We start from the raw sequence: 24,895 nt of genomic DNA, 5'->3' as shown, positions 1-24,895 counted from the left end.
ACCTGGTTTTCAAACTTGTGGGATGTTAGCACTTTTAACATGCAAGAGAGCACCCTAACAGCAAGAAAGTATTATTTTAATTACATTTTATTCAACAGTCCTTGAATCAGACAAAAGACTGTGCACTGCTTTGTACCCTGTAGTGACACTGGTGTCTTCTTTTCAGGGAAGAAGCAGAGACAGCCCTTGGCATTAAGTGTAAGGATGGCCTTTATTTGCTTAAAAAAAAAAAAGTTACAAAGTAAGGAAGATCACTGTAGTATTGAACAGATTGCATTGTGATGACCAATTTTTCCATTTACTTTAGTAGGTGTACTCTGGTTACCAGTATTTCAGTTAATGCTCACTCTTAGCTTACAACAGTATAGACTCCACTTTTTTACCCCCCAATCTTTCTGAATTGAACTGTCCTGAGAATTTCCATTAGGAATTAAAGTTTCTGGGAGCAGATAAGTTGTTTGGTTTAGTGTGTGAATTGCCAGCATAAAATAATCTCTAAACCTCAAAAGGGAGGGGCAAAGTTTTGGCTGCCTGAGGTTGGAGCAACTGTGCATTTGCAGAGCAGCACAAAGCAGCTGCTCCCCCTGCCCCTGCTTCCCCAGCTGGGGGAAGCGCCTGGCTCGAGAAAGCTGCTGGGTAGCTCTGGGTGGAACAGCACTGCTTGTACTTCCACGAGGGAAAGGGAAAAGGAAGGCACCCCCAGAGCTGCAAGGGCTCCTGACAGCCTCTCAGGAACACAGGCCACCAGCTGTGACAGCCAGCAGGCTCAGAGATGCCACTCTCTGTGCCCCACCATGGTAACCAATTGCTGCCACCACAACTGCTGCTTTCCAGCAGTGGGGCTCCCGCTTTCCCCAAGAGGTGGAATAGAGGATTGCTTTATGCTGGAAGTCTGGTAAAGGGATGACAAAGTACTTGGGGACATGGACAACCACCTATGACAGGGGTTATTTGTGGTACAGACTGCAGTGCCACACAAGTGACGGCCTCTTCACTTGGCAGGCTTTTCCATAGTTTAATTTGCAAGCAGATTGCCCTAAGTCTCATTCACCATACCACATCTACTCCAATACAGACAGAAATCCCAACAAATGAAGTGGATTTCACTGTGGAAGGCCTTAAATTACATTATTACAGTAGAAAATACAGGAGGTAGAAGGTAACTGAAAGGACAAATGCAGGTTAAGAGTGAAATCTAACAGCTCCTGGAAGTTACTTGAACATGGTTTTAAAAACTAAATCCAGTATTTCATTAACTATAGAAAACAGTTAAAATAAATTGCCATGAGAGCCCTTATATCATGCTTGATACAGGGAGGTAGGATGTAAGAATCAGAAGGACGCATGAGACATGGACACTTATCTACAGCTCCTGTTTGCTTTACTGAGGCCAGAGTTTCACAGGTCAGTCACCCTCTTCAGCTTCAGACTCCGACTCTGCAACAGAGAGACCTCATCAGCAGCCTAGCCGTGGCTCAGCCTCCCAGCCCCAGCTCAGCTGCTGCCCTGCAGCCTGCACAACAGCTGCTATTGGCTCCACATGGATTGTCCTGGCAAGCTTTTCTAGCTAGGACCAGGGGAGGGGGCACACTAGTCTCAGAGAGGCAATAACATCCCCACTCCAAAACACAGCATTTTTGCATTAGGGTTCCCAAAATTAACAAGCTCCTTCTCTAAGCTAAGCTGCTGGTTACCTTCTTCAGCATTCTTGAGCCATTCAACAAACTTCTTCATCTGCTCCAGAAAAACACTCTTTCCTTTTGCAAGATGAGCATCTTTATACCACTTGAGGATGGGTTCTTCACTCAGAACTTCAGCTGTAAAGATGGGCAAGAGCAACATTAACACAGAGAACTGCTGAGAACCTGACTGGCAGCCTTTGCTTCCTCCCTCATGTACTCCTCCTCTGGGTACAGCTGGACAGACCTGCACTAGGAGCGCCTTCAGTTTTGAAATTCAGAGAACCACGCATTTTGGATGATTCTCATGCTGGGAGTTTCCTCAGCACTGTATCCAGGAGCTGCACTTTCACTCCCACTAACAGTCTGGAGTGTTTCAGAGTTATTTGAGATGGCACACTCTAAGCAAAGGTTAACAGCTAAGAACAGATGCAAATTCTTTTAAAGTCCAAAGCAAGCACTTCCTGTGGTGTGTTTTTTAAATTTTATAAGTACAATAGAGTCTTCAGTTTAACAAGTTTCCATAGGTGCACAGTGTGTTTTTCAGTACCACCTTTTATCAGACACTTAAAAAAGAGCCCAGAGCAGCCCAGAACACATTGGTAGTCTCAATCTTCAGCTGCTCACAGTCAATGTTAAGAGACCTAAGGAGAATACACTATCATAGAACTTAACAAAATGCCTTAAAAATCTAGATTTAGCTTTGTCCTGCAACTCTTAAGCAGATCTACTGTAGACAGGCACCATCTTTTGTCTTGCACTTCTCCACGTGCAAAAGGCCAACCACGTGCACTTCTGCATTTTTACAAACAGGAGGTAGAAAATTCTTCAGCTTATGAAGAGCAATGTTGTAGCACTGATCTCCCCTAAAGAATTTATCAGAACCAAAGCATTCTGTTTGAGCAGCTTTAAAAAACCCAACCAACCAAAACCAACCCCTCAAAAAACCCCTGAAACTACAAACCCACAGAAGTTACCTTTGTAGAAGAGCACCACTATTTTCTGGAAGGCCTTCATGAAGTGAATGTTGTCATAACAATACTCCTGAATCTTCAACAGAAGAGTCAGCTCTGACTGACCTTGGGTAGTGAAGGCAGCAAGTAGAGGGCTGTATTGCTGTAACAACAACAAAAGATTGGCACACACAGAGAACTTAACATTTACCACCTGACTAAAGCTGGTTTTGCAGTTTCCATCAGCCAACTGCTTAGAAATTTGCAACCGTGGTTGCAAACTGGCCCCGCCCCAGAGCAGCTCTGCAGCAGTCACTGCCTCAGGCCCTTGGCCTCCCCCTCACACGGGGGAGAATTCCCCATCTCATTCTGTCTCTGCACTAGCAGGGTTGTAGCCTTAACATTTAAAAGGGAGCTGACAGAAGGAAAACCAAGCTCTTCCTAAGGGGTGCAGAAGTCCATATTGAAGTTACAATACCTTCAAATGCTTAATGGCTTGCTCTGCTACCAGCTCCTCCTTTTTGTTCCACTCCACTGTGCTCATTACACTTGACCAGATTATGGCTACCACAGTCTGTTCTGAGATGTTGTTTTTCTTCATCTCCTCCTTCACGTACAAGATGATCTGCCAGGAGAGTAAGAGTCAGCACAAAGGCCACATATGGCACTAAGCTAAATTAAAACTTCTAAAGGTAACCCAGAAGGTTTCAGAATGACAGCGAACTTCCTTAATCATACAGCAGGATTCAGGACATTAAAGAAAGACCACAAAGCTACTATCAACACCCCTTAGTCCTCATTTTAGTTCCCAGTGAGAGCTAAGTTCAGTATGAAAGAGAGACAGGCACAGAAAGCACCTCCACCTTGTCTACAAACACCTACATCCTTGAATGGATCTCCCCGTGACATCTGCTCCTGCAGTTCTTTCTGCAGCTCCTTCCGAGCTCCTATGGATTGCTGGTTCCGAACATACTCAGAAAGTTCCTTCAGTCCTGCTTCAGTGAAGTATTTGGAGAAGTGTTCAACACTTTGTTTGTTGGCTGGGAAGAGTTCCTGAAAACAAAGTTTACAACTCTTTTGCAAAAGAAACGTGTGTTGAGTACTTTACTGGCAAATGCTGTCCACACAGGCTTATGGACCAGCAGAGTAGTTCTGGTGGTACTCACCATGAGCCTGTTGTCCATGTTTACTTTGCGAAGACTGACAGCCACTGCATTGATATCTTTCTCATTTATCCAGGATTTGAACAGCTTGACTGCAAAAGCTGCAGAAACACCTGTGCAGTCAAAATAGTTCTATTATTAGTGAAATTCAAAACACAGGGAACCATGAGGCCTGAGTACAGGGTACCTCGTTTGTCAGACTGCTCAGAGCAGCAGCTGCGCTTCCAAGCATCCCCAGCAGAGTCTGCAGTCCTACCCCCTGCCCATCTACTGCATCCTCCAGTACACTGGACTACCACTCAGCATCACAAAGTCTTCCCTGTACTAAATTCTTCTTGCTGCAATTTAGGAAGCAACCTAAAGACATCACACACCTTTTGCATCCTAAAAGGTCCCTCTCCAAAATACAGTTGTGCCCTGCTGGGCAACACTAGTGACAGCAGTCCCCAGTGTCATGCAGGGAAGTCCTACACACAAGCTTTCTCAAGAAACTCATTTTCTCAAGTCTTAACAAGATCTTCCAGGCTGTGAGGCATCACCTTTACCTTTGCTAATCCTGTAGTCAATCTGTCACCAGAGGAAGCTTGTGAGCTGCAAGGGTGTACTGTCATCACAGTTTCCACCTACTTGTCATGGTTGTCTCCCCTTCCTAAGGGAGGAGCTGGGCCGCACTTACCTTCCTTAACCAAGTTCTCATTGTAGAGACTGTTGAGAATTGATGCATTGAGAGTCCCGTTGGCAAGCAGAATACCCGTCAGCATGGCCAGTTTGTTCCGCTCAGATTCTGAGAACCCTTTCAAGAACAGCAGCAACTGCAGGAAAAATTAAGAAGGGCTGCATAAAACTAGCACCTCACTAAACTTTGGCCACTGTCTCTGTTTTAAACACTTTTGTTTCATCAAGCTAGCAGAAGCACTAGTCACTGGTAGTCATGCAAGCCAGCTGTTCTTCTATGAACAACTTTCAAGGGCTGTATTTTAATAATCCGTTTTATGATGTAAACCTTCTACAAGTGATTAACTAGCAGAATGTGAAGGTTTGTTTGTCTACTGATAAAAAAACCACTCCATACCTTTTTGACTTCATCTTCAAAGCCTTTCTCCAGGTACTTGTAACGCCTGATTAACTTGTTAAAAACCTATAAAGACATAGAGTACATTATCTGTTCTGCGAACTATCATTTGATTAGAATTTAAAAAAACTAAGTTCAGTAAAGTAGGTCTGAACTCTTTAGAGCATTTACAGCTTGGAACACTGCTACTCTACCACTTCCAGTACACTTAAAGCTATGCATTACTTTTAACCTTAACTTACAATTACACAAATGTTTAATTTTTGACCATTAAACAGCTTTAAGTTTAATTGTCCTTATTTCATAACTAACCTGAGCAAATGCTTGCATGGTTTCTAGGTCTTCCTGTGCTGCAAACACACAGACGTTTGTGCGTGTCATGTCGTCTGCCAGGGTCCCGCCTGGGGCTGCAGGAGGATTTGAGCATTAGCAGTGTTAGTCCCAGTGAGAGCACTGAGCAGTCTCCACAGCAGAACTCCCACACCCATAACATGCAACACATTGTCCTTTCACGATGAACTCAATGACTGATCACCACAGACACCCTACATTTCCCTCTGTTCCACTGCTGCACCAGGACTTTAAAATCAGCTTAAATTTGAACATTTATCTATCCTGGCCCCCTACTGCTGAGGGGATTAACAACACATCTTGTTTCCAGATGAGTAAGGTAACAGCCATATGAGCTCTTCCATTAAAGGAAGCCACTGAAGCTGCTTAATTCCACCAAGTGTGTGCTGCAACAGCGCTGCTTCATGCCTTTTACTTGACAGAGTAAGACACAACAGTTGACTGAAACATGTAGAGACACACAGTTCAAAATGCAGTCCTACAGAGATGAGCTTGAAACTTTTACTTATTTAGGCCGCTTCACTAATGAAGGTGTATTCAGGTCACCAGCTTCAGTTCCAGAACATCGATTTCTGTGCCTTTCTACATACAGTGGATCCTTTGTTATGTATTAGTCAGAAATATGACTTTAAAACCAGAGAGGAATATCTCTGGCAATAATACTAGAAGCTGGTAAGAAAACAGGTTGTCAGTTTTTAGTCTGGCTTCCTCTGACTGAAGATCAAAGCTGGTCTTCTTAGCTACCTGTTACAGAGAGGGAGTAAAGCACCCCATATCACCATTAACACAGCAATGCCTTCTTGCCTTACCCAGCAGCCTCATTCCTAGAAGGAACACTTCCTAACACAAGATGCACTGGTTAACTCTTGAATGTAAACCCACAAATGGTAACAATTAGTATGTGCTGGTTGGTGAGCATCTGTTCCTCTTTGCTCTGTACACAGAGTGTGTACCTGAGTTTACAAAACTTTTCATCATTACATTTCACTTCCTCAGTCCCTGTTTTCTGCCGATGCGACCGCCCTCTCATTTCTTACTCCCTGATGTCTGCTAGAGCCCATGATCTCACTACTGTCAGTAACAAATAATTTGTAATAGCATGTCCAAGACTAAGCACTTCAGATTGTTCTGTAAACAAGTTTCCTTTCCAAAATAACAAGGCAGGATGCACAAATCATAGGATCACGTCAGAATCTTTCAGGGCAACTACTGGTCTTGTAACCACAGACCACACACCTGAAACAAGAATTCATCCATCTCTTATCATTAGAAGTGATATTGACCAGAGTCAAAATCTACTCCTGGTAAAAAACCAAAAAACAAAAAACCCAACCAACAAAAACTAGCCAAACAAAGAAAACCAACCACACCCACCTCACCCAAAAATCCAAACTACTTTCTTCTAAGCAGTTTGTAAAATCTGAACTTCAAGGAATGCAAACAGACTCAAGTAAAACTAAGGCAGGTTCTACAGAGTATTTTTAGGTAATAAAAATAGTAACTAACAGTCAAAGTAACTGCTCAGGCGGTTTACCACAGATTGACTTAAACCCTGTTCTACACACTCAATGGGCTCTTTAGCAGAGATTTTACACTGAAAGAAGACTGAGCTTTTGCAGTTAAGTGAATGAAGCTGACAGCAGCCACATCAAAGGGACTTACCCAGCATTCCACCAGCCACCAGGATGTCAAAAAGTGTTTCTGCATAGCGGCGATAATCAAGTTTTGCACCAGAAGCATCAAGAAACTTTGCTACTGCCTCCAAGTCAGTGCCAGTTTCAGTTAAACCTTGAATAATACAATCCTGGAACTGAGTAGGGTCAAACCTCTCTTTTTCATCTGTAAAGCAAAAGTGTTGAAATAAGATTTCCATTAAGAGTTCTTTGTGATGATCATTACTTGGCTCTAATAAAGCTTCCATGATCTCTCAGTTTGATTTGTATACCCTTATTCTCATGTTAGATCACTCTTTCCCTCCAAAACCAGAGACTTAACTCATGCTGGAAGGCAGTTTTTAATACATGCCCCTATAATTTTGTACATTGGATTTCATTACTCAGCTTTTTGGGCCACTGTTTCAGATGAAGTCTTCTGACTGACAAACTGCATACCGTTATCACATCCCAATCACCTGGCAATTTGCTTTTTGGCTACAACGCCTCTTAACCTGCAGCTAAGTGAGTTTGAGGCAATGACTTTTCCTCACTTGCTTGGGGAAAATGTAGACATATGAGCTAACTTAATGGACTGTAACTGCAGATCTAGCTAGCATCCTTTACTGTTGTTAAGCAGAACACACCTGATACATCAGCTCATCATTGCCTTGTTTTTCCTGCAGGCAGAGCATAGTCAACATGCAACAAATCCACCCATGTAACTAACAGAAAGTCTTAAAGAGGTCTTCAATCTTGCTCATCTCAATTTGTCCTTAGATTATGGAAATCATGAGATGAAAAGCTTCCAAAGATAACAGAACTCAACTGCAAATCTTATTTTGTTGCTGTCTACAACACCTTAGCCAATTCTGTTAGCAGTCTAGTAGCGCATACTGGCATTCAGTGTCAATGCAAGTATCAACTCTTAGCATTCAAGAGAATTTCAAGGTGCTTTGACATTCAAACAAGTTGGATAAATCCAAGTGTGCTTCTGCATGTACAGCATCTCTAAAGCTGCCTGTTAGAGCTGGAACACTGCTGGAATACAAGTAAAACGTACTGAACAGAAACCCTAAGAGCGTCCCTACTTCCTCTTCATGTTGGAAAAAAAATCCACCAAAATACTAAGTTACTCATCACACCTCTTCAGCCACTAACTGTCCTTATGCAAGTAACTGCATGTAGAGACAAGCCTTTGCATATCCAATACTTCAGGGTTGCTTTGGATGTTAACAGGGGAACAGGGTGGGTAGGTGGATTTGTGGGATTTTGTTGTGGGTTTTTTCCGTCAGTTTTTAAAAATGTAAAAGAGGACAATTTAACTTCTATCCAGTAGCTAATACTTAAATTCCTACTATGTTAGATGTACGTATTAACCTGCAACAATCCTGTGCTGGAGCTCCCCTGTAATTCTGGGGTACTAGATCCTTCTGTTTGCAGGCTAAAAATACTCAGGACAGTTCTAGCATGACTGTCTTTTAAGCGAAGGTTGTCATAGTAAGTTCAGTGACAATTCTGACTGCCAAATATTTTTTATTAGTGCAGAGAAAATTCCAGTCACCCTCAAGACTGCACACAGCATGGTCTCATGTAAAAAAATTATGGTGAGAGCGTGAAAGCACTGGTTTGTTTACTGACAGAAACCGGAGTTTTACTGTACACACAGCACTGGCAGCCGGCCCTGGCAGCGGGCACGGTGCGGTCACTCACCTCTTTTTCTGGTTTTAAAACGCTGGCCCGATAGTGTCGGCTTCTGCGGCTTTTGATTATTCATAAAAGACACCCTGCAAGGAAGCAGAGACACCCGTGAGGACGCTGCGGGCAGCGGCCGCGCTGCGCCGCTCCTCCCTCCAGCTCCCGCGGCTGCGGGCGGCGCCGGCCCCCGCCCGGCTCCCGGCACGCACCGGGCTCCCCGGGCGGAGGCGGCCGCAGGGCGGAGCCGGGGCCCGCGGTGTCCGCGCCTCTCGCCCCTCGGCCCCGCAGCACGGCCCGAGCTGCCGGTGCCTTCGCTGCGCCAAGACTGCCCCGCTCCGGGGTACCGGTGCGGGGGAAGGAGAAGGGCTACACCGCCTCCCTCCCCCGGCCTCCACCGCGGCGCGGCCCTTACGGCCCAGGCTGCAGCAGCCTGCCCCAGACGGCCGCCCCCCACCCGCGCCCGTCTCCTCACCGACTTTAAGGCAGAGAGAAAATGCCCGAGCGGCCCGGAGCGGAGACGGGCAGGAACGGCAGCGAGGAGCGGCGGCAGCGAGAGCTCTGCGAGCGGAACCGACGCCAGAGGAAGAGGGGAGGGCCGCGCTCCGCCCCGCCCTGCCCGAGAGGATGGAGGGAAGGGGCGGAGAGCGGGACAGGTTCTCTCGGGGCCGCGTGTGCTGCCGGCCTGCTGGCTGTCTGTGGCCTGCCAGTGGCATACTGTAGTCTGTGCGGACAGGACTATCGGTTACAAACTGTGCCCATCACACGGCGAAGTCCCTGGGCTCTAGAAGCGCAGGCCTTCTCTACTGCCGTTTAAACACGGGTTCTTTCACTAGCAATCAACAGGTCTCATCCTACCTTCAGGCTGTAGGGCAGTCGGTCTGACAGCACACAGCATAAACACATCCAGTGTGTTAGTGGAGGCCCTTCAAGTACTGTGTTATAAAGACGGGTTGCCAAACTCACACAGCAGCACAGAGAACACGGGGAATACTCTCCATGTAGGATGGGAGTTGCAACTGCAGCTCAGTTTTGGCTCTCCAAAAGGCCAAACCAACTTAGAAAACACAACTTTCCTTTTAGACTGTACACAGCTGCAAATTTCCACCAGATTTAAGTGCAATGTTCCTGTGCCTAAAACTCTTGAAATGACAAAACAAAGCCCTGGGCTGCAGTAGGGAAAACATGACCATTCTTATTATCAATAGGAGCCAGATTTCATCTCATACCATTTTTGTTACTATTTTGTCCTTGAAACAATACTGGTGATAGATCTCAGTGCCATGAAATACTGCAGTACAGTGCTGTATAAGTTTTACTCAAAAAACTTTTTTGCAGATTCTAGTTAACAGCCTGATGAAATCCCCAAAACTCTAACTAAAAATACCACATTCAGAGGAAGTATTTTCACCTTAATATTAGCAAATATTTGTCCATTAATTCCAAACTCAATTGGTACTCATTCTAAAATGACAGCATTTGTCTAAATCACAATTAATTAAAAAGCCGAGAAGAAAAATCAGAAATTACTAAAATCACATTTTAAGGAAACACAAAGATGTAATAGTTCTTGTTGTCAGTTCCCTAAAGTCTTTGATCTTACAAAACTGCAAAGCCCATTACCATTTGATCTTTTCCCAATAGCTCTAGTTTCTTACACTTTACCACGAGAAAAGAACAGGAAAATTTTACCAATGTAAAGGAATAAGATTTTTTTGTATCTCTACAAATTTAGATTAAATGTGATTTATTTGAGGGTCTGTGCAGGTCACACTCTCTTCTATACCATGCTAATTTAAACCTGCACTGTCATCATTGAAATAAATGAAAATAAATTTGTGTTTGAGTAAATGAGCACAGGATCTGAACTAATGCTATACCCATTGAGCATCTCCAGAGTTGTTTCTTATGCTAGTGTTTTGGGTAGAGAATGATGTTGTTAAACATGTTCTTACTGTTAATTTTATGGCTTTGAACTATCAAAGCTGAATATTGATTTGTATGCATACTTGCACTGGCTCAGCTCAGCCATTTCCTTTTCCCCCCTCTCAAATACCTTTACACTTATTTTTCTCCTTTCCTCATGGGGAAATGTTCCAGCAAGATTCATACAGCTGCCACTGGATCACTTTAAAACTTCCTTTTCAAAACAATGTCTCAGTGCCAGTTGTTTGTCACGGCCGAGTTAAACGGTGAGCTGCCACACCTATAATGAACTCGTGTTGTCATGGTTCCCCTCTCGGCCCTCCCCTCCGCCTTTCCCTCTTGGTCACCTGCTGATGAGTGCTATGGGCAACCTCACCTCTGTTAGGAAAACAGCGGTACTGGGATCCTGTCCTGCTGCTTGACCCTTCCTACCTCCAGTACCGCTCCCTCACCATGTGCCCTCTTCTCAGCTGGGGATGAAAGCACCAGCTTCGTCCTGCTTCACCATTTTGCTGGAAAGAAGGGACAAAACTGTGGGTAAAACAGAGGAGGAGTGAGCGATGTCAAGGCAGTGGATAGCAGTGATCATATTCCACCTCTGGGAGAGGCCAGAGTAGACAGTGGTTCATAGAGATCTGATGATGTGGAGCAGGCCTGAGGTGGGCTGCCAGGAAGCAGAGTTCAGCTCTGGTGTGTTACTGGGGTGGTAATGTATTGGTGCCTAGAAATACTTGGCAGTATGTACTTTTAGAATCTCTGTTTTACTGAAATATTGATACATTGCCCATCATTAATTTGTACAGTGTCTCCTTCTGATCTTTTGGATTTTTTTTCTCTGGAAGAACAGAAAAAAAATAGACAGTTGTGACTCTCAAACTGTAGAGGATGTACTGGATGTACAAATGACAAAATGATTATTATTTGTGATCTGCTCTTTGTTGCAGGTATTTTCAAAATTCCATGCAAATTCATTTAAGTTCTTGAGGTAACTCCAGAACTGTTCCAGTGTAGCACAAAACACATTAATGACAAGTCTTTTACTTGGCAGGACAAGAGAACTTATATCTTGTTCTACCAAGATATAAGTGTGTGATATATATATCTGTGTGTGTGTGTAAGTATGACAGTTCTTTCTTGCAGGAATGCTTGCAGTAAGTGGCTGAAGGAGTCCTTAGGAAAGCAGTACTAATCTATATCAATGGCCCATGGCTTACAGGTTCCAAGTTTGTCTTTAGGAAACTGAAATAAAATATAAAAAATCATTTTCCTAAGGGGGAAAAAAGCCTTATTGTAATTCATAAATGCATGTTCCTTATCAGCCATGCAAATGTCATTGCACACACATATCTCAATTTTTTCAAGTTATAAAAGGTTGGGAAATCAACCAGCTTACCTCTAGTGAACAGTGGCATCCTTGTAACTGAACAGGTAATTAAGCTCCTATCTCCACAGCACAGGTGAGTTCTCAGCCTGAAAGGCTCAGATTACAGGAACTGACAGTGGAGGCCATGATATTTGCAAAGAAAGCCTACGGTTCTTATGCGTTCCTGGAGATAGTACATCATCTTCTGGTGACTGGAAAACAGTCAGAGGGGCCTGAATTGTTGGGATTTATACAGATCAGACCAGGGGGAAACTGCCTCCATGCCTTTGTTCTGGCTTTCAGACAGTAAGTGAATACCATTGCCAAAAGACCGGAGAATTTTCAAGCCTCTATCCAAGACTTACTGCCAAAGAGATAAAAAAGATGATGTCATTGGGATAACCCCCCCAGGGAGGGTTCAGGACTGAAGTTCCTTTTTAATTTAGTCTTGTCATCTTTAATTAATTTTAGTTATATCACTCCTTTGATTTAGTTAAATCAACTTACTTGTTGGCTGCCACAGCTGCAACTACAACAAAGAGTGATGGTTTAGTACCTTCCCCCAAAATGCTCCACCAACATGTTTCACATGGCACACATAATTTTTTTGGACTGGAGGTTTTAAACTGAAGCCACCAATTCCTGCAAAAGTGAGCATCCAGAATCTTACCTATCAAAATACATGTTAAAAAAATGCCTATTTTCCATTACTAACTATATATTAAAAGCTATCAGGTTTAAGACTTCAGGGCAGAAAAAGAGTTGCTATAGGAACAAACAAACAAAAAAATTTCAAACAACTAAAAATGCCAATGAAAGCACAATCTAGTCTTTAAAAGAACAGTGGAAATGTAAAACCAGCTCTGTAAACTAGTTTGATTATCTGATGCCAGTTATGATAATCCCTATATAGAACTGCACATTGCATCTGCAGCTGGAGATAAAGCATGGACTGAAACAGCAAGCCAAATGGGACTGAGGGATTGTTTACACCACACAGTCAGTGTCACTAAAACACTGACATTGCATTTTGAAAATACCTCCCCTGACAGTGCTTCCAAAGGTGTAAACAGAGGTTTAACTTGTCAGGCTGACAAAAAGAAAAGCTTAAAAGGTGCAAGCCAGCAATGAACTGCAAAAGTTAATACTAAACATGTAGAAAATAACATATATTCTTTGAAACTGTTGTTTGCTACCGGCCTACAATCCAACTTTAATGTTAACTGGGACCTGTTAGATTTTTGCCCCAAAACTTCACACAATTCATATGTTATTATTATTTCCATATTAATTTATCATTATTTACACATTATTCTGACTCCATCATCATCAGTCACTACCCATACAAGCAATGCAACTACTCTGAAATACATTTTCTCAAGGAGAAGACACTCATTACTGCAATAAAAGTGATTTTCCAGGATTGTACAGATTGTCACTGATTTTAGGAGTATTTAACCAATATATCTAAGACAGAATTAGTCTTTTCTCAACAAGAAGATTACAGTCATATTAACTATCCAAGATACCCTTTGTTCATCCCATAGTAACACTGCTTATTTGTGTCTGTACTGCCCTGTATAATACCAACAGCACAAGACCTGCTGTTCCACTCTGCTTCAGCAGCAGTCAGGCCACTTATTTTGATAAAAGAATTCAGATAAATTAATCTGAATTGGAAACACCCTTAGGGGGTTTCAAGAGAAGCAGAGAAACATGAAAGCAACTCCTGGTCATGTAGTTCAGCTTCAAGATTATTTAGAAAGGTAAGAAACAAGTATGACAGAATCACAGAATACTGTTAGAAGGAATCCATAAGGATTGTCAAGTCCAACTCTTAATGAATGGTCCATGTGTGCATTGAACCCACCATTAATACTGTGTTTTACCTGTACATCTGGTGCATTCTGAGTTGACACATATACAGCCATTTCTTTATCTTGCACTCTTGGAATAACAACCACCCTATTTGTTTCCATGCAAAAATGTTCCTGCCTCCCATGTGAAATGTACCCATTATGTATATAATTATAGGAAAAATAAACTGGATTTCAAATGAACTGCAAGGGAATTTATATTTGACTATGTGTATATAAGGCAGAGAAAGAGTTTTGTCACAGAAGAAAAATACTTTCATTTATTTTCTGTTTCTTTGAATCTCAGGCTTGCACCTCCTTTATTTATAGACCTGTGTTTATTAGGAGAAAATTATTCAATCACTAGCAATTTAACATCTCATGCTTTTTTTCTTCTTTATGAGGTTACATCTCTTCTGTTATAGCAGGGTTATGTATTCTTCTAAATCACTCTATGAGGGAAAATACAACTTTCTTATTCCTCTACCTTTTTTAACCTCTTTCCATCAGTAACTTTTTTTCTACCCATTTCCACTCACTTTTGTACCATTTTCATTAAACAGCATAACAGTTAATTCTGCAAATTCTGTGCTTTACCCTCAACTTTATGCCATCCTTGAGTGTGACAATATTGGCCTGCTGGTTATTCCTGAAACATGTTTCCTGGATGCAGTAATGAGAATCAGAATTGAAGCTACTAAAGAGTGGCATGACATTTGATTTGGAACAGTTGGAAATAGTAAAAAGCAGAGCAGAAAAAAATCATCAGAGGTCAGAATCTATATGGAGAAGACTGACAGAATTGAGGTGGATGAGCCCAAAAAAGTGAAGCAAGCCACACCTTTGCAGACTTCAGCATCACCACTGCTTCAAACAATTGTCTTTGCCCACTGTGATTGCCCACAGTGTCAAATGTTTCAGCAGCTTCATGTTACAATTAGTAGAGGCTTAAGAATGAAAAGTTAGAAGGGCAAAGTTCTCATTATAACAGTTCCAGATAGAATCTGAAAAGAAAGCTGACAAGCAGAGTTCTTCTATATTCTACTTTTCTACCCAGACCTGGTGGAGGGAGAAAAATTTCCTCCATCACCAGTCTACAACCTTCATTCAGATCTCATCATTCCATTGCCTGGTAAAAAACACACTTTTTTAAACATAACAGGAAGCTAAAGATACTGTGAAGTAGCTGAGAAGTATAAGTTGTCACTTCCAATGATTACAATTACTATCACCTGCCTGGTCTCAAGCTGCTGTGTATCTTCCAGTCCTGTGTTCTCCTGTGCCATGTCTACTATCTAATGACATCTAAAATGGTCTGGACACCTATGTTTAAGCAACTGCATTTCACTGACTCATCATGGTTACAGAGAGACAAACTGAAACAATAAAGACTTCATATCTTAATATTCAATGCTAAAGCTGTTTAAGCAACTGACCTGATTTCTGTTGCAGATACAGTGTCAGCTCAACAAATGAAGGAAAGAGAAGAGAAATTGTGGAACACTGAGAGGTGGTGAAATAATAAGAGCCTGCAGGCTGACATGTCATCCATTCCCCCATTCAAAGCACACTGAACTCCATGTCAGTTTTCCCATTGTGTTCAGATGCTTTTGGCTTGCTCCATGAGATAAAGAAAGCTTCTGGTGGAAATTACAACTCTGTCAACTTTTGGGATAAAATTTTACATATCTAGGCCAGCCATGGCAACTTACCCGGCATAGCAAAAGAGAATAATAACTCTTGTTTCTTACATGTTTTTAACACAAAGATATCTGTGCCAAAAGATTCTAAACCAGCTTTACTACAAGTCAAAGCACCACTTCTGGTCAAAAAGGTTCTGAATCCAACAAACAAGGCTCTGATTCTTTGACATGGATCTCTGCACTCACACTTCACTGTAAGACTCAAATCTGAATTAGAAAATTAGCTGAAGCCATTACAAAATCATTTATCATATGAAGTTGTTTAGTGTAATATGAGGCAGTAAGTTATCTAGCAAACCTTTACACTTCATTCTAACTTTCCTCTCCTGCAGCATTTGAGTTGTGCTGATCAGCAGATCTACCATGTTAAAAAGATATGGTTCAAATGCAGAAGATTTATTTCTAACGATTAAATACAGTCATTTAAGCAAAATACTGTAATGAGTACACTGGAGGAAGAATGAAGATAAAGATGTAAGATATAAAATGCATATGTTTGGAAGCTGATTCTATTCAGAAAAAGAGAAAATACATTTGTTTGTGTGTTGATTGGGGCAGTAAATCAGTTTTCCATTCCGGTCATGTGCACTACGATTTGTCATTCACAGAGATGTGGCCCGAGGAGGAAGCACTTCATTGTTTGCCATCTAAGAGATAAGCAAGAAATGATAACAGTGACTTTATTTGACTGGCAACCTCCCAGCATTGCCCCTATCAGGTGCCTCCAAGTCAGTGATAACTGTGATTAGGACTGAAGAGGGATGGAGAAGCATGGTCCCTGCTCTGGTGGACCCTCACCTCCTGCAAGTTCCCGCACTGAGAGCAATCCACAGATTACTGATTCAGGGGCAATGGTGCCTCACCACAATCACAGAAATATCATGGGAGTAATCTGTGAATGACAGCTCAAGAGTTTCCATAACAGAGCCTCAGAGGTTTAGGGCATAGCATGGATTTATATGCTGGCAAGAACCTTTCCTCACTAAGTAAAAACTTACCCAGAAAAAGAATTGTAATAGCAGTGAGAACATGACTACAGTGAGCAGTTGCAGAAAACAGAGCATAAAGGATCAGCATTATACAAAGTGTATTGCCTCGTTTGTTTTTCTTCTGTCTCTTTGTGTTAGCTCTGAGTTAATTATTTTTCTCCCAAAGCGTACTGGGCATAGCAAGGAGTACTAGAATGAAGTGACAGTACCAGCATGCAGTCAATGGGGCAAAAGCACCTGGAAGGAGACTAAAGGCACTTAGAGGCTGATCCATTGCATGTTAATAAGATGAGCGATTTAATCTCTATGGGATTTGACATCCAGAAGAAAGGAGGAGGGTTCAGGGAAAGAGAGGGCTGTAACAATTATGTAAATTTAAAAGAAAAAAATATACAAAACCCAGGGAAATTCCTGTACAATGTTTGAATAGCATTTGTTGAAATAACTTGTGTAAATGGGACCTGATACCAGACATTTCAATTACAAGGAGCTGTATATAGAACATGACTGGCTGGAGACATCATTAGGCACTCCACTATTTAGGGATGCCAGAAATAGTGAACACTCCTTCCCAGCCATTGTTAAACAGAGCCTTCCTCACCTTCTCTTACCATCTCAGTAAAGGCATCAGCACAGTTTGCTCGTATTTGCTCAGCAGTCAGGGGGCTGTTCAGTGCAAAGGTCTTTTTCAGTCCTCTTTCATTCCTCACACTGGTTACTGCATCTCTCAAAGCAAAGAACACAGAGCATCCCAAGAAAAATCCTGCCTCACCTATCCCCTGAAAAAGATTAAAAAAAGCCAGTCTCTCATACAGTCCTATTTTGTATTGCATAGTATACACAAGTAAGCTGCACACTCTGAATGACACTATAATTTCTCCATCAATTAATATTTTTATTCTAAATTTTCAGTTTATCACCACATTTAGAAGTAATTCAAGCCTTTAAATTCATCTTGCAGCTTCTGTGTATGGTCTGTTAACAAAACTCTAAAATCACTACTTGCCAGCCATTAAAGTGACACAACAATATCTGGCTTTATGTCTTATTAGCTTCCCTGATGTCATAAATAAAACAATTTACTGGACACTTGTTTGAAATGCTAAAGGAGAGAAACTGAAAACTTATATGTTTTTTATATCACAGTAATTTCTTCGTTTGGCTTGGGATCTAAGAATTTGGCCCCGTGATGATATGCTTACCTTGGATGCATAGATGGCATAAGGATTTTGAGAAGATGACAGCAGGGAAACACTAAACTGTTCTGGAATATCACAAACAGCAGGAATCTTATACTGATCTGGACCCCGAGTATAGAGGACTCCTTCTGAAGAATACTTTAACTCCTCCATTGTGTACAGTCCAATGCCTTGAACAAAAGCACCTTCAATCTTTAAATAAGAAAATAAATAGCATTTATGTATCCGTGTTTGGTTAACCAAGAAAACTTCACCAAGAACTCATTTGTATCACTAGCTGTTACTCTAATATATGTGAGGCCTAATGTACTTCTGTTTGCATAATGAGATTCTTCCACATTTTGGGGCAAATGTAATGGAAAAGCTTTCACACTCCTCTCTCATACCTGAAAAGACAAATGCTTGTATTATGAATTGATGAGATCTGTGGACCAGCCTGCAATGAATAAAAATGTTTCCCTGCTATCAAGTGGGGAAGGCAGGTCAAACAGCTTGGAGACTGTAGATCACAAGCAGGATTTAAGCCCAGTAGATAGAAGACATACACACATACTGGAAGTACTACAGGTTGAAACCACGTGTAAAATTCCAGCTTCTTTGACATCTACAGAGTTCTGACATTAATTCTATTGGAGCAAGTCTACAGGCAAAAGACATTCTAACACAATCTATAATCTAGTAAGAAATTAATGTTTTCTGAATTAATGAGGTGATCTTCACTTCAGATAAGGACAACAGTGTAATAGAAATAAGCCATCAGAAAATTCTTGGCACGTACCTGTCCTATATCCACAGCTGGATTTATGCTGCATCCAATGTCCATAATAATGTCTGTTCTGAGGTTCTGTTAATAAAATTCAGATTTATATTACCCAGAGAGATTGACTGAGCATTAGAAGATGATGTGGGTCAGATGATATGGTATTCAGTGAAATAAGAAATACTGAGACAGAGGCCCCTCCATGTACATAATTTCAGAATAATTTCCAATATCACATCTCAAGCAAAATGGGCTTGGTCTCAACTTTTACAGAAGTTTGGCCAGACAGAAGCCTTTAAAAGACAGCTCTGCCAGATTTTTTCCCATTGTTCAAGGAAATCCCCATACAAATGTACAGGTAGAGGCATATGATCATCAGTCTATAGCCTTTAGCTATCCAGATGGTCAAAAGCCTGGAAATAGTATATTGCTATACGGTGTTTGCTGGCCAACTGGGACAGAACAAGCAAAGAACATGTTAGATGTCAGCCATAACCCAAAAGGTGAACACACTGACATGTGTGTCAGAAGCTGGTTAATACTGCAGTTTTCATTCTGCTCCACCTGTAATTCAAATATACATAGTTGATATATTTACTATTATGTGACTTATTAACCCCAAATCTGAATAACTGTTGGAGCAGCCTTATTCACATTACTTTCAAAACTTCTGACATTCAGTTATTACCTTGTGATCTCCTGTTAGACAGTTAATTTCAACCTCTGAACAAGCAGCTCCAAAAATAAAATATGTGAATGGATGTCCTTCCCCTTTCTCCCAGTCCATGTATTCATTGTAACCTCTGATGGAAGAACAAAGTCCACAAGAAGAAAATTGACCACAGTTTTCATTATAACAAAGCAGATAAGCACATACTTTTGAAACAGCTTGTGCAATCTTAAGTACAAAATCTTAAGGGAAATCTTAAGTAACAGCTCAGAACTTCAAAATTTCATGAAAGCCTACAGAGCATTACTAGTTTAGGTTTGATGCCTCTGGTATTTGTATAAAATGTAGCAGACAAGCAAGCTATTTCCATTCAGGAGAGTCTATAACCAGCATAATCCTAGAAATATACTAAGAAAAGCACAATAACCAAATACAGAATAAACATTTAAGATAATGGTTACTGGGGTAATAGGACATAAAGGAATTCAGAAAAAGGGAGGAAAACTTGTCAGAACCTATTAAAGAATAACTTACAAGAGATAAATTAAAAAGTCAAAATTACAGAAACAGCCTACAGAATTGAGTGAGAGGGTTAAAAGAGGAATATTGAAATAAAGGTGTAATTACTTCTAAGGGAGTGGGATTAACTGAGGACACCGTAGTAGTCAGGAATTAAGGGGTAAATCCAAGGACATGAGAGGACAGTGAAATGTGGTATCTTCCAAACATGGGAGCTATGTGACTAAGGTGTATTTTCTGACAATGTATGACTGAAATGTCTTCATTAAGCATATTTAAGATTACCATAAAGCAATTATAATACAGAACCATGCACTGAAAAATGGATACACATAATCCATATACTCAACTTCTCATAATCTGTTTACCTCAGCTGTCTTTGAGATTCTTGGCAAAAGAGAATATAATTGGGTAAGGACTAGATAAATACAGGACCTGAGGCTCAGGAATCTGCAGATGTTTTTGGACACCATTAAATATTGAAGCAAAGTATGACTGTTGTTCATTACTTTGGTGATACTGACATTGCTGAAGGGCTGCATAAACAGAAAACATTCTTGAACTGGCTTAACAGCAGGAAGGGACATTTTATTTGGACATTTCTCAGTGTTTTATAAAAGTATGGGTTTCCTAAGTGCCCTTTCAACTTACTCCAGACTGCCCAGAAACCTGACAAGTTGGTATTGATAAGGAAGAACCACCAGCAGAAGAAGAGAAGAGATAAGGCACAGCAGGCTAAGAGCAAAGCTTTGCTTTGAATCCCACCTGAGTTATAGCACAGAAATTTTCCATTTCTGGCTCTTTAAAAATACTGTGAAAGAACTCAAAGAAAAAGGACCAAGAGACTGCTCTGAGAGCAGTGGGAATGATGATATTTATAGCTTATAGCAATCCAGCCTCCTATAGTTTATTTACTATATCCCACTTTGCACATGACTGTTACAGGAAACAGTCACTTTTTTGATGCTTTCTGATATGCTAAATGTCAAATCATGGAGCAAATATGGCACAAAATATTCTTTTAATACTTTCTAGAGAGTCCACAGAGGAGTAGGCATAAATTAACACCTAAACTTTATGCTTCCAACCCTCCATATATCAACTAATTATATAAAACATAAAATGAGCTATTAGAAAGACCTGTTAGACAGGATCTTCTCTTTACAGCATTAATTATCTTCAGAAATCAGTCCTTGTTTAATTTATGCATTTTTAAGGAACAAAAATATATTACCTAAAATAGCCAGTAGCTGAAAGGCTCACACTCTGTTTAAAAGCTTCTTTAATCTGTAAAATATAGCAGTGCTTGTGGTAAACCAAGGAAGGAGTCAGGGAAGAACACAGCATAGACATATTTACTTTATTTACATATATATGCTTACCCACACATATTTACTTAAAACCCAAACTGTAAAAATTGTAAAGAAAAGAAGACAAGCTGAATTAAGCATGTTTAGCTGCACATGGTGTCTAGTACTACAGAACTAAACCTCTCTTGCATGAAAATCTGAATTCTTTTGGCAATACAAGAAGGAATAGACCTGTCAACAGTGGTGTTCATGCAAAATCTTTATTACTGGTAATACCATAGTCAGAAAGGGCCCTGCTCAGTGTTTCTGATCAAGTTCAATAGAGATGGGTCCCTCTCTGTCCACTAATCAGATCTGATTGATAAGTCACTGTTTTTATTGGGTCACGTGACTGTGTGCATGTGCAAGCTTTTGCTTTTTCTTTGATAAACTGCCTTTATCTTAACCCACTGACTTGTTGGGGTTTTTCCATCTTATTTTCTTCTCCTATCTCACTGAGAAAGGGAGTGATAGAGCAGTTTGTTGGGCACCTGGAGTCCATCCAAGGTCAAACCGCTACACTAGCATAAAAGATCTGCATGACCTATTTGCACAAAAATGACAGTTTTCAAGAGGAATGCTCTTAGTAAAGTTCTGCCAGTCAGAAAAGTGACAGTATGAGGTCCCAAATCTATTCCCTTTGATTGATTCTCATTTTAGATTTACTCAGTTTACAAGTCAAGAATTTCTTTTGAGGTTTTTGGTTGGTTTTAGTGACTTTCTAAGATGTAGTTACTTCACTGCATATATTAGCATTCCTTCTTTGGTCAGCCATTTCTGATAATACTTTTGGTGTGTCTGAATGATCCAAAGTAATTGTATACCAATTAGAGGAGATCAGGTGTTTCAGATCTGTGTTTTATTGTTATTCCTAAGCAGGGCTTACACAGAAAAGCCAAGGCCTTTTCTGCTTTTTGGATTGCCCCACTGGTGAGGAGGCTGGAGGTGCCTGGGAAGCTGGGATAACTGATTGAGGGGATATTCCAGACTGTATGGAATCATGCTCAGTTTATAAAGTGGGGGGAAGGAGGAGGAACAAGGGTGACATTTGAAGTGCTGACATTTGAAGAAGTTTGTCTTCCCAAACAACCATTACATGTGACGGCACCCTGCTCTCTGGAGATGGCTGAGCACCTGCCTGCCCATGGAAAAGAATGAAAGAATTATTTGCTTTGCTTTGGTTGTGTGTATGGCTTTTGCTTTACTCATTAAACTGTCTTTAATTCAACTCACAAGTTTTCTAGCTTTCACTCTTCTGACTCTCCCTGATTCCACTTGTGGGGGAATGAGTGAGCAGTTGTGTGGTGCTTGATGACTGGCTGAGGTTACACCACAACATATTGTAACCCTTTAGGTACAGGCTGTGAACCAAATCTGAGACTAAGCAGGCCTGGCTGCACCTAGACTCCTCTGGAAAGTTTAGAAAGCCAGGGGATCTCACTGATGCTCTTGACTCAACAGGAGGGACCATAATCTGATTTTACTGTAATCCATTGTAACGGATGATAGATATTGCACTGCCAATATTTAAATACTGTACTAACAATAAGTCTAATTGTTAACATCCACATTATCATTTGTGCCTGCCCAAGAACCTTCTCTTGACTTTCACCTTTTTGTGAAATAGCCTGTTTATACAGTTTTTAATTTTAGGATTATTAGGCTGAGCAGATTTATAGACTAGAGTATATATATCACAGTTTTTGCCAGCACTCAAACACATTCAGTAGGATTTACAGGTCTTACCCAATCATTCCAGGTCCCTGTTGGGTTCTTCTTGATGATGGGCTGCAGGCGTTTCAGAAGAGTTTGACAAGCATCCTGGTGAGAATCAGGACAATATATAACAAAATTAACACTATACATTTGGTATTGTTCAAGTTATGTTCTAGTTACTATGTCATTAATATATGATTTACTGTCATCTTAGTTTGAAAAGGTATTGCAGGAAGTGTCATATTAACTACACAGACATAAAATTTCTAATGGCTAAGTTACAAGAGCTGGGATCTGTATGAATCAGTACATTTCAAACACGAACAGGGTGCAAGATTTGTATGGGACTAGTTAGAAACAGATTTGGTCAAGTATAAGCCTTTTTGGAAAAGTACAGATCATATTCTGAAAACTCATAAGCACCATTACTGAGAAACTGTCAAGTCATGTTTCTTCTTGGCCATCTCCAGCAGTATTATTGGTAATCCCAAACTTGATTTTTATGGGGTCACTAGGGCCTAAAGTTTGGTAAGCACACACCTTATGGGATAGGGTATTTTTTTCAACTAAATTCTTTACCTTCACAGCCATGCCATTGACATCTGTCCCTGCAGATCCTATTGAGGCACATGCATTGGGAATGGTTGTTGTGCTCGTTTCACAGAAGTGAATAGATGACATGGGGATGTTCAATTCCCGACTAGCAACCTGTTCCAGGAAGAACAACATATTTTTAGTTTTAGAAAAAATCTGAACACTCCAACAATTCCCCAGTATTTGCTAGAAGTCAGTGATAGCAGGAAAAATAAAAAAATTTAGCAAGTTCTCTTCCAATCTCCAGCTGAAATCATTCTGTCCAATTTGGTAGTACTAAGAAACAGAAAAGGACAATGTTTTAGCTTTACTCAAACTCTGGATTGAGACTCTGAAGTCCAACATTCATTCCTGATTTTTCTGCTTATACCTTATAAGGCTTACAGCAAATTATGCAAGCCCAGATACCAAACTTTCATTAACTTGATAAATATCTTTACAGATCTGTCTCAGAATTATCCATTAACCAAACAGGATCATAATGTTATCATCATTACTATACCAATCTGAATAATCTCTGCCTTTTTCACTATGGGCTTTATAGGATCAAAACTCTTAGTTCTAATAAGCCTTTTCCCATGCTATTGGAAGAACAAAACCAGTCTAATTTTCCCTTCCTTCTGCCTCTATGAATTAATGAAGGTACCTTTGCTTTCTATTTCTGTCAATGTAAAGAAGTAGTGGCTATGCCGATAAAGAAACTGTCCTGCTGGCACACTAACCAAAAAGAAAACCTTTGCACTGTTTATATGCATGACAGATAAAGCACATGGCAGTATTTATTTAGATGTTTTGTTACCTGGATCATTTTTGTATGAATACCCTGCCCCATTTCAATTCCACCATGTGTCAGAAGGACAGACCCATCAGTATAAATATGAACCAGTGCAGCAGCCTAAAAAAGAAAAACAAAATCAAGATCAGACTAGTGAGCAATCTGTTCTATGTAGTGGTGAATTGAATAAAAAAAAAAAAGACAGATCAGTTATCTGTTTAGTGCTTTTTGAATAGAAGGAAAAATTTGAAAGTCTACTCTCTGCTTTTTCACTATAAAGAACATCAAAAGAAAAAGATACAAATCCTTGGTGGTCTGCTTTTCCTGTTAGTAGATCCTGAAACAAACCTACACTTGGCAAGAGCATCTCAGTGGTTCCAAAAGAAGCTGGAAGAAACCTCTCACTAAGGGGAGGGGCTCTAAGTTCAATTTGCTACAAGTTCCATTTTCTCATTTACATGTAGGTTTTTAAATGGTATAGGTTGAATTTCCGAATGACATTTTTTTCCTAGACTCAGCTAGATATAGCACTGTAGACTACAAAGACCCTGTGACTTTAATATTGAACAGAGACAGCCAATTTGATATGACATAAGTCAGTAAATTAATTAATTTTGAAGTGATAGAATGTTGTCTGTTTCAGAAGCACTGGATGCCTACATTAAAAAAGTGGAAGGACCAAAAATACTACTGTCCTTTTTTCCATGGCATCAGAGGATTAAAGTCTGTAAGAGCAGCATCCCATAGTACTTCCATGAGCAGAAAGAGGAGATTCAGAACTATTTCTGGAGTGGACAACTTATTCAATGAACATTTTGCTATCAGTCTTCAAAAACTTTTTCTAAGTGTGTTCAACTCACCTATTCCAACACTGCACCACAGCAGATCGGACCAACATTTAAGTAGGCAGG

General features: G+C 40.7%; 2 protein-coding genes across 18 annotated transcripts in view; both read right to left on the bottom strand.

Moving 5' to 3' along the window:
* Positions 1–192: 192 nt before the first annotated feature.
* BZW1 (basic leucine zipper and W2 domains 1) lies at positions 193–9,184 on the bottom strand. Its single transcript, XM_023930813.2, has 12 exons — positions 9,041–9,184; positions 8,584–8,657; positions 6,881–7,057; positions 5,180–5,274; positions 4,868–4,933; positions 4,472–4,607; positions 3,799–3,908; positions 3,515–3,685; positions 3,111–3,257; positions 2,657–2,795; positions 1,695–1,817; positions 193–1,437 (listed from the first exon to the last, which is right to left on the bottom strand). The coding sequence occupies exons 2-12, from the start codon at positions 8,645–8,647 to the stop codon at positions 1,406–1,408; spliced, it is 1,260 nt and encodes a 419-aa protein (XP_023786581.1). The 5' UTR covers positions 8,648–8,657; positions 9,041–9,184; the 3' UTR covers positions 193–1,405.
* An 859-nt stretch (positions 9,185–10,043) lies between these two features.
* Positions 10,044–24,895, bottom strand: part of AOX1 (aldehyde oxidase 1) — a 46,328-nt gene continuing 31,476 nt past the window's right edge. For 5 of the 17 annotated variants that reach the window (XM_086897053.1, XM_023930809.2, XM_086897059.1 and 2 more), the window contains 9 exons: positions 24,009–24,104; positions 23,195–23,323; positions 22,646–22,720; positions 20,785–20,837; positions 19,050–19,164; positions 18,380–18,445; positions 17,605–17,793; positions 17,004–17,181; positions 13,964–16,060 (listed from right to left, as the gene is read on the bottom strand). In XM_086897053.1, the coding sequence (XP_086753179.1) occupies positions 16,047–16,060; positions 17,004–17,181; positions 17,605–17,793; positions 18,380–18,445; positions 19,050–19,164; positions 20,785–20,837; positions 22,646–22,720; positions 23,195–23,323; positions 24,009–24,104 (915 nt within the window). In that variant the 3' untranslated portion in view covers positions 13,964–16,046. Of the gene's footprint in view, positions 11,004–11,884; positions 12,219–12,319; positions 12,497–13,963; positions 16,061–16,459; positions 16,635–17,003; positions 17,182–17,604; positions 17,794–18,379; positions 18,446–19,049; positions 19,165–20,784; positions 20,838–22,645; positions 22,721–23,194; positions 23,324–24,008; positions 24,105–24,895 lie in introns of those variants that run through there. The other 12 variants (XM_086897056.1, XM_023930807.2, XM_086897054.1 and 9 more) reach the window with 9 other exon arrangements.

This window comes from Cyanistes caeruleus, chromosome 7 (genome assembly GCF_971803275.1).
Source record: "Cyanistes caeruleus chromosome 7, bCyaCae1.hap1.1, whole genome shotgun sequence".
Classification (NCBI taxonomy): Eukaryota; Metazoa; Chordata; class Aves; order Passeriformes; family Paridae; genus Cyanistes; species Cyanistes caeruleus.
This window is presented reverse-complemented; position numbering and strand designations above follow the sequence as displayed.

What these genes read in the sequence shown, in the direction of transcription:
- BZW1 (XM_023930813.2), bottom strand. Translation starts at nt 8,647, where the DNA reads ATGAATAATCAAAAGCCGCAGAAGCCGACACTATCGGGCCAGCGTTTT. An exon ending in ACATGGACAACAGGCTCATG is followed by an intron (nt 3,686 to 3,798) that starts GTGAGTACCACC and finishes CTTTGTTTTCAG; the next exon opens with GAACTCTTCCCAGCCAACAA. An exon ending in AAGCCATTAAGCATTTGAAG is followed by an intron (nt 2,796 to 3,110) that starts GTATTGTAACTT and finishes TTGTTGTTACAG; the next exon opens with CAATACAGCCCTCTACTTGC.